General features: G+C 34.0%; 1 protein-coding gene across 1 annotated transcript in view; it reads left to right on the forward strand.

Moving 5' to 3' along the window:
* LOC131067998 (uncharacterized) overlaps positions 1 to 11,688 on the forward strand; it is an 85,357-nt gene extending 73,669 nt beyond the window's left edge. The window contains exons 5-13 of the mRNA XM_058003183.2: positions 6,967 to 7,037; positions 7,408 to 7,509; positions 7,622 to 7,711; positions 7,848 to 7,922; positions 8,020 to 8,052; positions 9,203 to 9,283; positions 10,035 to 10,100; positions 10,888 to 11,048; positions 11,157 to 11,688. Of these exons, the coding sequence (XP_057859166.2) occupies positions 6,967 to 7,037; positions 7,408 to 7,509; positions 7,622 to 7,711; positions 7,848 to 7,922; positions 8,020 to 8,052; positions 9,203 to 9,283; positions 10,035 to 10,100; positions 10,888 to 11,048; positions 11,157 to 11,172 (695 nt within the window). The 3' untranslated portion in view covers positions 11,173 to 11,688. The remainder of the gene's footprint in view (positions 1 to 6,966; positions 7,038 to 7,407; positions 7,510 to 7,621; positions 7,712 to 7,847; positions 7,923 to 8,019; positions 8,053 to 9,202; positions 9,284 to 10,034; positions 10,101 to 10,887; positions 11,049 to 11,156) is intronic.
* Positions 11,689 to 12,174: the final 486 nt, after the last annotated feature.

The following is a 12,174-nucleotide window of genomic DNA, read 5'->3' on the forward strand; positions in this document are numbered from 1 at the left end:
AATAGATGAAGTGATCTCAACTAAAGGAGATGAAATGTCCTCAACTAGAGGAAATGGAGTGTCCGGAACTGTGGAAACAACAGGATGTGGAGGAGTGCTGTATGACAACTGATCACTCTTTGAGGATGTGTCCGTACAATCCAAGGTAGTAGGTGTCTGAATGAAGGGAACATCACAATTAGATGAATATTCAAGATCTGCAAACAATTGCTGGATGATAGCCCAAGCAATAAAATGGTACTCAGTGTGCTCTATGTGATGAATATATCCATCGTAAACTGTAATGCGTATGAGCCCATAAACTTTCTATTTTTGTTAAACCTTTTGTTCTTCTAATATTTGTTATGTGGCTCAGGAACGAGTGCAAGGAGATAGGGCAATAGACCACACTCACTGCAGTGATTCAGTATCCCTTGTTTTCAAGACGAATAGTTTTTTGGATTCAGCTAGACAATAGAAGGATGAAATTCTGGTTTTGACATGATGGACCCCCCAAAAACGAAACTTTATCTCAATTCATGATTACATGCGTAAACCCCATAATATTTCAATTAGTCTCTGTAATAGCTCTTATATTTTGAGTATTTACATTCTATTTGAAGAGGATCTAAACTATTTATTTATTTGTTAATGTATATTACTATTAACCATTATTCACAATAATTATTAAATAAATACTGATTTGCATTTATAATCACAACCAATAATTATTATTAACTAATATTCACAATAATTATTTATAGCCTCAATAAATATTAACTTACAAAAATAATTTCAATAATAATTACTGTTAAATAATATTTATTCAATAGACACAATAAATATTAATTTGCAATCAATAATAATTATTGTTAAATTATATTCACAATAATTATTTAATATCAATAAATATTATGTGGACCGATACTAGTTTTAGTTGGCAAAAACTACGATCAAGAGACATTCCATTTCACACGTCTCTTATAGGAAGGCATACCCATTGAGACTCTTTAAATAGAGTCAGACTTTTCCAGCCAAGGATCGAACAAGGAAAAGAAGAGAATATGGAAAAAGGTAAGTAAGAGGAAACAAAGGAAAAAGGTCAGCAACCCACGGTCTGGGTAATACGTGCAGGTAAGAATATGGTCAACTAAAGTTGTTAATAATATCATAGGATGTTACTAATACAATATGATGCTGCTAATAAAATAAAATACTAACACAACATAATGCTGTTAAAATAATAAAATACTGCCAATACAACATGATGCTGTTAATATAATAAAAATACTGTTAATACAACATGATGCTGTTAATATAATAAAAATACTGTTAATACAACATGATGCTGTTAATATAATATAATTACTGTTAATACACTATGATACTATTAATACAATATAATACTACTAATACAATTAATATTGTTAATACAATTAACATTAGTACAATTTAATATTATTAACTCAGCACGGAGGATACAAGTGCTGCGATTTGGTATGAATGAATTAAAATAATATTACGACACACACGTGCACACACACATGCACACGCACTTAAAAATTACTTATGTTCTTCTAATGTTCATATATTTATAACTTATTTCCTTTGCATCCATGTACTCTATATTTTGTAACATGAGGATTGTGATGTATAATTTGTATGTTTTATCATTGTTTGCAATTGTGATAGAAGGGCCACAATAGGAGGAACAGTGAGAGATTCCTCACTGGGCACAACGCCTCGTAAAGATGGTCAAGGACCATTGGTTAAGGACCACGGGGCCACCTCATGATGATGGTTAAGGACCATCGGTTAAGGACCACATGAGTCCAAGGAGGATAAGGTCCTAACCTTGGGCCTAGGGTTGAGGGTCAAGGGCACCCTATTGTAGCTTCCCTACTATGTCCACATGGATCAATTGTTGAAATGAATCAATCATAAGAGGTTAGAGGTTGATATGATGGAGGGGAATGGTGTAAAGCCCTCACTAGGTACGCCACCTCATGATGATGGTTGAGGACCATCGGTTAAGGATCACATGAGGCCACAAAGGATAAGGTCTTGCTGTTGGGCCCAGGGTAGAGGATACTTGGGTCACCTCATCATGTCTTCCAGTTCAACCCTCATTATGGTTGAGTTTCCATGTAATTGTTGATATGGGTTGTATAGATCAATATATACATATCCTAACCCTAGAACTGGATGTATTTCATGAGTTATATCTACATTGTTGTCTAATCTCATTGTGGGTTTCGAAAAATAGGCATATCTCATCTTATTCTTAAATGAAGATTATATTTCTAACTATGTTTGCCCTTGTTTCATTCTGGATTTGTGAATTTATGACAAAAACTAGGGCATTTACAAAAATGGACATTACAATTGCAAATTGAAGAAATGTCAAAAAAATGACACTCAAGGAGTTTTCTCAGATTGCCTTAAAATACATTTAAAAAAAAATGCCTGGCAGGAATTTAAAAAAAATTTGCTTATACAAATTTAGAGGGGAAAAATAAGGAAAAGTTAAGCCCCCTTGGGTTGGAAACATCCAAGGGCTTAAGTGTTCACCATGCCTTGGATCACCAACAGTACATGCCACAACTGCAGACCAAAGGCAAGACGTCTCAGTCAATTTTACACAGCAGGTTTATATGCCACTGTCAGATTGATGCCACAATAGAGGTCTTGATGCAAACAAATGTTCCAAATTCGCAGATCGATTCAAACAGCTTGCAGTTTGGAGCTAAATTTGTGCCAAGTTTGCAAATTGAAGCCAGTGAATGGAAATTTCTTGTAATTGCACAATTTTTGAGATTGATTTCTCAAAATACCTCTGCTATCTCAACACATTTGCAAAATGAATGGCAATATTGCTGACAATCGATGCCAAATATTGCAGATTTAATGCAAATATTGAAACTCTTCTGGAAATAAACTTCAATTTTTTGCCAAAAATTGATTGCAACCTGCAAATATTGACTTTGTAAAGGCAGATTTCAACAAGTAATGAAAATACACTGCAAATATTTTACAAATTTCTTTAACATTTAAACAAATTTTCTCAAAAAATCAATGAAACTGCAAATATTTAAATTTTTTTCTACAAATATGAGAGAATTTGCAAATATTGAAATGATTTCACCAAATTTTTGCAGGTCTATGGTCAATTTGCTCAACCAAGACAAAATTGCAGTTCTCATTCCAACTCTTCATGAAGAATTTGCTTTCAATTTGCGTCTTCATTGCACTAAGAAAAGGGTCTGATACCATGTGAGATTTAGCTAGGAGCACTAGGCAAATAGAAACAACAAATGAGAGAGAATTGCAAACAAATGAAGAAGATTGCGTAAATGAGTGAGTAAATAGGAGAGGAGTGAAGGTATTATAAAGGACAAATATCCCACCTACCATCCTACCTAACTTGCCAAATGGGCAAGATGCCACATGGACAAGCCACCTAAGCACCTAAGCATGATTATACACTAACAGTATGCCACTTCTTTAAAACTTTATTTTGGTCCCAATTCTCTTTTTTCCCTGTCTTGAGTTGACCATACATTCTATTGCATATCCTTGTAATGGACTTGGAAATAGATCAACCTTCAACTTGTCATTCACCTTTTCTTTTCCTAAAATATTCTCAACTAATATGATGTGCTGTTACAGCCTTGTTCTTCTCTCCAAATTATTCTACTTGTTAAGCCAAGGCTGTTTTGGCTCTGTTTTTTATTTCTCTAGCGGCCTTTGACTTGATCTCTTAAGCATTGATACCTTCATGGCAGTTCTTAGAACCCATGTGCTCCTCTGATACTTTGAGCTGTCTTATTAAACTTAGAATTCTGTCAGTATCCTCATGATGCCTCTGGCCAGAGCATTTTCACCTACATTTTCTTGATGTGCACTCATCTTCATAGAAATGAAAAAGGGGAAAGAATGTGAGTAATCATGAGTAAATGTGGATTGGCAGTTGGGTCATGCCTTGTCAGACCAACGTGCTGGTTTTTTCTTTTGACCAAGTTTTTCAGTCATTGGTCAAAAACATGCAACTTAAGTAAAATAGTGAAAAGAATTGAGGTTATTAATAATCTGTGTTTTAAATTTGGGTTATTGAATAATCCATTTTCTTGTAACAATGAAATATACGTTACTGTTTAACTTTTATGTTACATTAATGTGGTCTGAATTGTAAAATGTTAATTTACAGGAAACTAAAATACATAAACAACAAACTGAATTCAAAATTGTAAATAGCAGAATGAAGAAACTTGACACTAGAGGATGGAGCTCATTCGTCCTCTAGACCTCCACCTTACATGCTGTGGTCCAGATAAGTTCCAAAATTCAAAGTTTTCTCTAGATTTCAAACTCAATTGCACATCAGGAAACAAGAAACTAGGAGACACCAGGATACACATATTGCTAGAAAATCAATTTAATCTATGTATTTTGAAATAAGTAATAAAAATGACAAGGAAAAAGGACGAGAAATAGTGAAACCTTCATATAGTTATAGTCTTTCGAATACTTGTAGCTAGAACAAGAGAAATGGTTGGGACTGCTTGGAAGCTTGTCAAGAATGGTCAAACCACTAGTTTGGTCTTTCAACTTTCATGGGTGGTCAAATGGAAAATAGGAAAATGCACGTGTGCACTTAGCCTAAGTGCATCTAGGACTACGAACAGCAAATCAAAACAAAACTTTGAATATCAAATCTGAGGTCTATGAGGATTGGTAAACTATGTATATGAGATAGATAAAGGGTGGTGATAATCACCAAGAGATTTGCCAATATAAATGTCGAAGGAAATGATAAATAAGTGCTATAGTGTTATACAAATAGGAATGATATTTTTGAAACAATATCACCAACACGATGTAGAAGAGAGAAGTGAGCGCATGGAATTGTCAATATGAGAATTCAACATGTAGCCTCAACAATCTTCAACAATGGAGGTATGTTCAGCCAAGCATAGCCAAGAGAGAAGGATTTCTTGTTGTTGGAGAAGTGGCAAAATCAAAGATCGGTTTTCAAAAGGGTTCATCAAAAGCTTAAGGGTCAAATTCATATTTAGGAGGTTTTTTTTTGATAAACAAGCGTTACAGTAGGTTTCAAGAGCTCACTTGGTAGGAAACCGACATTTAAATTGTTGGAATTTTGTGGGATGCTAGCATGTTGCATTTGCATTGTGGGGAAATCACTCAAATTTAACTTGTGGTATCAGGTTAGTGAGAATGATTGAAATTTGATAAAGAAAGTTGGCAATCTGGTGAAGGAAAAGGGACAAGGCTATAATGGGCCTTAACACATGCTGGGGACTGGACACAGGCCCAAAACATAACATAAAGTTGCAAGGGAATGCAATTTTGGCAAAATTCAGTGCTTTGTCATTGCTTTGATTGTTGAAACACCTAGTTTTATCGGTTTTGCATCATTTTTTCAACATCACAACCCAAATGCAAAATTTTTGAGATTCACAGGGCAAAGGCAAACAACATAACAAAGGGACCAGTTGTCAACAAATTAGGGCATGCGTTTGGCATTGCTGATTTACACACTTATGTTCAAGTTGCAGTGGGAAAGAGCTAAGAGCTTTTTTGTTTAATAGTTTAACTTTGTTGGGGTAGGATTAGGGTTTGCAACTTATTTGATGTAAATGTTTAGGGTGTAAATATCTTTTGACCCTAAACCCTGACATTAAAAAAAGCCAAACATCAACTTAAACCCTCAGTTCTAGCAATGCCATAAACCCTAATCTTAACATAATACTTTATTTTAGATTAGGTTCAGTGTTTTCTTTTTATTTTTAACTAAATATTGTTGTTGATATGCGAAATCTAAATATAATTCCAAGCTATTATCTAGTTTATTAGTCTAGGGTTAGAGCTGGGATTTTATATTTAATTTTTTTAATTTACAGTAACAAGTAACTAAATTCAAGTTTAAAGTTTGCACATGCTATTACTAAACTTTTTAGTTTAGAGTTAGGTTTTTTCTAGTTAATTTATTTCACTAAACATGAAGGCTGCTAGGTGTAACCGAACTGTAACCTTCAGGTTTAGTTTTTTTTAATCTTCTTTTCCTTTAAACCTTAAGGTTGCCAATTTTTAAATATTTCTTTTAACCTTACTGTGTATGCATGTGCTTAGGTTTTTAGCTCATAATTTTTCTACTTGCAATAAATTTAATAAAACTGATCTGAATATGGATCATTATATGTACCATGGAATATAATGTTGAATGCTATGTGCATGAAAGGCAAGTATAAAACTAAGGACTTATATTTAAAATGCTCTTCTAGTTCATTCTATAAGGAAACACATACCCACAATGCTCTGCCTGTGTCAAGTTCCCATGCCACATAAGTAAAGGTCAGTCATGAATATTGGTAATTTGTGAGTTGCATATTTTAGAACATCACAATTAGTTTCCTGCAAATTTTGAGCTTTTTAAAGCGAGAAGAAAGAGCAGTGATATATCATGAAAAATCTCTTCCTGATTGGCAATCTTGTAGAATTTTTCCTGCTACTGTATCATATAAAACAAAGCATGGTGGAGACTCTGTTTTGTATGTTGGTCATAATGATGGAGAGCTAAACAAATAAATTGTGGTTAACTGTTGACAATTCCAACAAGTAAATATTCTTTGTAAGTTATGTAACTGGCAACATTAACAAATGTAATTTAACAGCAAACACAATCTGAATGGAAGTTCCAAGGTAGGAAATGCGAAGAAAGACTTTGAAAATGGGATGATTGAGTTACTTTTTTTGATGTTTCCTTTATCTTAAGTTTAGATTTTATCATTTTTGTTCTAATTACAAATTTTACCTTTACAAAAGAGTTTTTTGTTGATTTAAATGATAATGGGTTAATATAACTTAAGATCAACAGAAAATAACGTTTGGTCATTGCTAACTTTCCAAAAAAAATGTTTAGTCACTGGTAAATATTGCTCAGTAGATTTTTCCTGTCTGCTTTTACAGGCAATCTAGCATCTCTTGCAATGCCAGCTGCCATGCTAGGAGCATTGGGCTATGGTTACATGTGGTGGAAAGTATGTTTTTCATAACCATTGCAATATTATAAGTGATTAGCAAAATGTTAGTTACTATAGTGTAATATATTTGTTTCTATGATTATCCAAATTTCTTTAATATAGTGCTTAGATTTTTGCTACTGGAGTCCAGGATAATCTTCTACATGTGCAAAAGTATTATAGATCCGTTTGAGCACTTTCTGTGAAATATAATTTAACTGCTGTACCTTTTTTCGTGTGGCAATAATGTATGCATCTTATTTTGATCCTAGAGTTGGGCACGTTCAAGAATAAATTTTGCACGCAATTTTTACTTCAAGCATGTTTGTTTGGTGAGAATGTGGGCATCAACTGCTTTGCTTACAATTTATGATTGTTGAATTGACAGGGACTGTCCTTGTCTGATTTTATGTATGTAACCAAACGCAATGTGGCAAATGTTGTTGCTAGTATGACCAAACATTTGGACCAGCTTTCAGAAGCTCTTGCGGTAATGTTAATATTTTTTTTATATGCTGCTTTAATATGATATATTTGCTCTTCAAATGTATGCTATAGTCCTTGATGTTTGGGAGAGTGGAGTTACTGGTTGTTTTGTTCAGGCAACAAAGAGACACTTGACCCAGAGGATTGAAAACATAGATGAGAAGATGGACGAACAGAAGGAACTATCTAAATTAATCAAGAATGAGGTCTCCTCTTGAATGCGACTCTTGATTTTCTGGAGGTCATTTGTTTCAATTTTAGTGGTCTTTTGCTAAAGGTTTACAAGAGAATTATAGAGCTTTGCAAGGCTATTTGTTTATAATTATAAACTTCTATGATCAGGTATCTGATGTTCGAGGAGACCTTTCACAAATTGGTTTTGACATAGAAGAAATTCAAAAAATGGTTTGTGGTTTGGTGAGTCATCTTACTGATGTCTAACAAATTTGTAATTGTTTCAAGGTCATTGTTTTTAACTCATCCATTTTATTGTTTTGTGGCTAAATCTGTTCAGGAGAAGAAGATTGGTATGCTTGATGGTAAACAGGTAACACAAGATTTAGCTTATTAACTCTTTATATCCTCACTTATCTATGATTATCTTGTACTTGTTGCCAACAACTTTGACCTGTATCAATCTGAGTATTCTTGTATCTATGTTAATGCAGAATCTTGTTTATAGCTTTCCTACACATGGTTTTTCTTGCATTTAGCCTTCAAATTAAAAGCAGCCCTTCAATTTGTAGAACCCTTTTTGTTGTTTTCAAGCAGGGATATGCTACATTTTGTGGATGTACATACGCATGTATGCATAGTGACATGTTCTGATATTCTTTCTTTAATCAGAGTAAATCTATTTTTATATCAAGACACTTTTCCCCATCTGGCCAGGTATGTACTGGCTTACACATTCTCATAGAGTGCATACAGACACCACATCCTTAAGTAGTGTCATGAAGGGCACTTGGAGCTCAAGCATTGAGCCAATTAGTTTACACAGACAGGTTTTAATGCACAACAAAATAATGATGTGTTGCAGCCAACCATTCAAATGCACATACATTTCAATTTTCTTGTGTGCTTGTTAGATTCCATACAGTGTCAGTTATTCAAATTGATACTCTTTCTAACTGATAGAGGGCTCCCAAGTGTACTTTTAAGGACCTTAAATTATATGAGAAAGCTTTTAGATAGTGTTACAGGATTCTTTTCCTACCTTGCCTAGATACCTATATCTACCTATGTGATACTGGATACAAATATGATACTTCTGGGTACTTGGTACAGTACCACAGCATTTACTGTCATATCTGGTTTATAAAAATAACTTTAAACAAATTGCACAAAGAATAAAACATATAAATTTCTTTTCCCTTGCACTTATTTATATCACTAAAGACAAACCAAAGTATATACAACTAAACATTTTGAAAGTTATGTTCCCTTAGATGTGTATAATTAATTGAATAAATGTATATTTTTATAATTGTCATATCTGTTTTAGAGGATCTTGAAAACTTGCCATATCCATATTTGATACCATATGCATATCCAATACTGCATCCATTTCTATGCAACTCTGCTTTTAGATTTTAAAGTATATTGGGTCATTATTTGAAATGAATTATCACTCGTTCTATTCACAGCAAGTGCATGTTCATGTGAATGCCAATATTAACTGAATATTGTTTCGGCAGGACTTTGCAAATGTAGGTGTGGCATATCTTTGTAGGTTTGTTGGAGGAGATAAAGATGGCAGCATGGCAAAATATCTAGAGGTTAGTTTAGGATTTGGAAGGTATTTTGTTTTCTTCCCTGATAAAACATTGGTCAATCAGGTTCGTTTATTAGAATTGTCCGCAGCTGTGAGAAATTGAATTACCAGTCCATCATACTTTTGTTTGCCTAAGCTATTAAGATACATCTTAAGAGCAGCAGAGCAAGTCAATACCGGTGTAAAGGTTTTTGGCAATATGGTTATCTTGTTTTCCATTTGAGAATTTAAAGTGGCAGAGGGTGACGCCTTTGAATGCCTTGATGTTTACACTGATAACTGCATGATTGTCTGGTGGGCTTGTTCTCCTTGAATTGTGGATGACTATTGTTGTCGTTTTCAAAGGAGCAAGAATCCTTAATAAAAATGCAAGGTAGACAGGTGTGCCTGCATCACCTTTTAGAGGTGTGACTGAATGGAAGTTAATGTATAATTATATAGCTGGTTAAATCTTTAAGATATTGTGCCAAATCAGAATTAGGTATGTCATGCTTTCTTTAAGTAAGCAGATGTATATATGGAAGATATTTTTCAAAGGAATTCATTTAATTTATGTTATTTATGCCTTCCCAGATTATATATCTATGCAAAATTTCTTTATCAATCCCTTTATCTTGTCTATTTTGAATGTTATAGTCAGAATAATGTGCCTCTGTTGTAGAACAGTAGAAGCATGATTTGCAGATGATATAAAATGTTTTTTAAACTTAATATTCATGCATATATGATTTCTGACATCAAAATTTGTTTGACAGAACATGCCTGCAAAAGCTTCAAAAATGCTTCCCGCCCCTGTATATGCAGAGGACAACAGTTTGAAGGTATAGTGTAAAAACTCCCAGTTCAATCAAAAGTAATATTGGTTAAAATTTCTCTTTTTTGGTTGAATGTATTTAATGTTTGGTTACAGTGGGTGCTGTTACTCTAATTTCCTACGTTACCCGGGGATGCGTCCCCAGGTTTTTTTTCAAGTGTCCCCGTCCCGGGGACGGGACTCCTAGGGGACGTCCCCATAAATTCTGCATAGTGACAGTGAATTTTATAAGCAATTTGACTTTACTCTCAATTTAACACAAATTTGGCATAAGAAGTCTGCTAGTTCTTATATGTTAAGGTTCTATAATGTATACATGCATGTTTTATCCATGTTTTCCTATGAATATTTTAAATTTCCCTATTTTTATATAGCCGTCTCCTTTGCCGTCCCTTAGCCGTCCCCAAAATTTGGCTAAAAATATCACCGTCCTGGAAATGCGTACTCCTGTCCCCTGCCATCCCCGTCCCGGAATAAGCACGGTAGTCTCCAATATTTGTCAAGAAAAATTTGGTGGAAGGGATACAAATTGATTTTATCCTCTTTTATATGTTTGAATTAGATAGAAGACCTAGTTTTGGGTTTTAATTCAAAGAATAAATGATTGGAGGTTTTTTTTAAATGCAATTCAAGTAATTATTTGGCTATATTATCGGACATAGTTAAAGCCCAAGAAATGCCTAGGGGTTACATTCTCAATAACTTGCATTTTAGCATGGTTATTGTTTGGATGTATGGCTTTCTTTTTGCTGCTGTTTGCAAGCTGATTTATTTTCTTTGTTGCAATCTTTCAGGGTCTTCAATACATTGCAGACACAATCCAGTCAGGAGATTTTGGAAAGACAAATGCAAATGCGTCTCTACAAAATGAAATTGATGACCACAGGACCACAACACCTCCAACAGGAGCAACCAGAGTACAGAAGTCACGCACAAATAGTGCATCTTTGGGCAGGTTTGGACTAATGTCTTGAACATAAAATTTCTGCTCTATTTGAATTATATGAATTGTGAGAAGTAAATCAAACTTAAGCCTCGTCTAACTGCATCACTCCATGTGCAGGACTATTTCGACATGAATCTGCAATGAGTTAAAAAATTTAATCATAAACATTCTCAGATTGGTTGCCCATCTGTTTAGGCACAGTTCCCCAAATTATATAATTTTTAGTCAAGAAAACTCTAGCAATACACAGCTGAATTCACAATGAATGTTGGGTTGATATTGTGTGCTTTAATCTCGCAGACCGGTTTACTTTTACTGTAAGACAACCTAAATTGAATAAATGTGAAGCTGGGCATAGAGACCAACAATCTAGGACATTCAAGATTGACATTATGTCAAAGATTTCATTCTGGTGGGAGCTGATATGCCAATATTTTGTAATTCAACTATGAGTTGATAAGATATACATTTCATAGTCTCTCTGTTGGTTTGCCACGTATCTCTAATTATCTAATGTAAATTAAGCATGCCTTTTACTGAAGTTCTTTAGGCAGCACTAGAGATGGTGTAAAAGCTGCCCTAAGGCTTAGTTGAATATTATTCATGACAGTCAAAATTTTATTTATCTTATGAAGGTTTTCTACTGCAATTGCTATCTTTTATGGACCTCGATGTGATGATAAACACGAGAGGAAAACAAGCTACTTTTTTATGTTAGTTCAATGGCTTCAAAGGGTTGTGCTTATAGACAGGTGTTTTCCATTTTATAACTCTGAGAAATGAAGAGTTTGAACAATTAATCACGGGCTTGTTTTGTGGATGTTTGAAGAGGTCTTTTAAAAAGATTAATTTTTGCAATTGGATATGTTATTGCAGAAGAAGGCAGGGCATTTTGTTAGGAGCAGTCTACACTTGAGATGAGTCATAGTGTATGAAATGCTATGAATGTAACATTCATACTTTTGAAATCCAAGAACGGGTTTTGGGACAGCAATTTTATTTTTATAAAAACTGGGGGATGGTGGTGCAAATCATATTTCAAAACTACTATGTGATTTGTAAAACTGTAATGAAGACTCGTCTTTAATTCAAATCCATCCTATAAATCATCAATTTAAGCACTGTATCTTCCAAT

The sequence above is a fragment of the Cryptomeria japonica genome, chromosome 6 (assembly GCF_030272615.1).
Source record: "Cryptomeria japonica chromosome 6, Sugi_1.0, whole genome shotgun sequence".
NCBI classification, from domain to species: domain Eukaryota; kingdom Viridiplantae; phylum Streptophyta; class Pinopsida; order Cupressales; family Cupressaceae; genus Cryptomeria; species Cryptomeria japonica.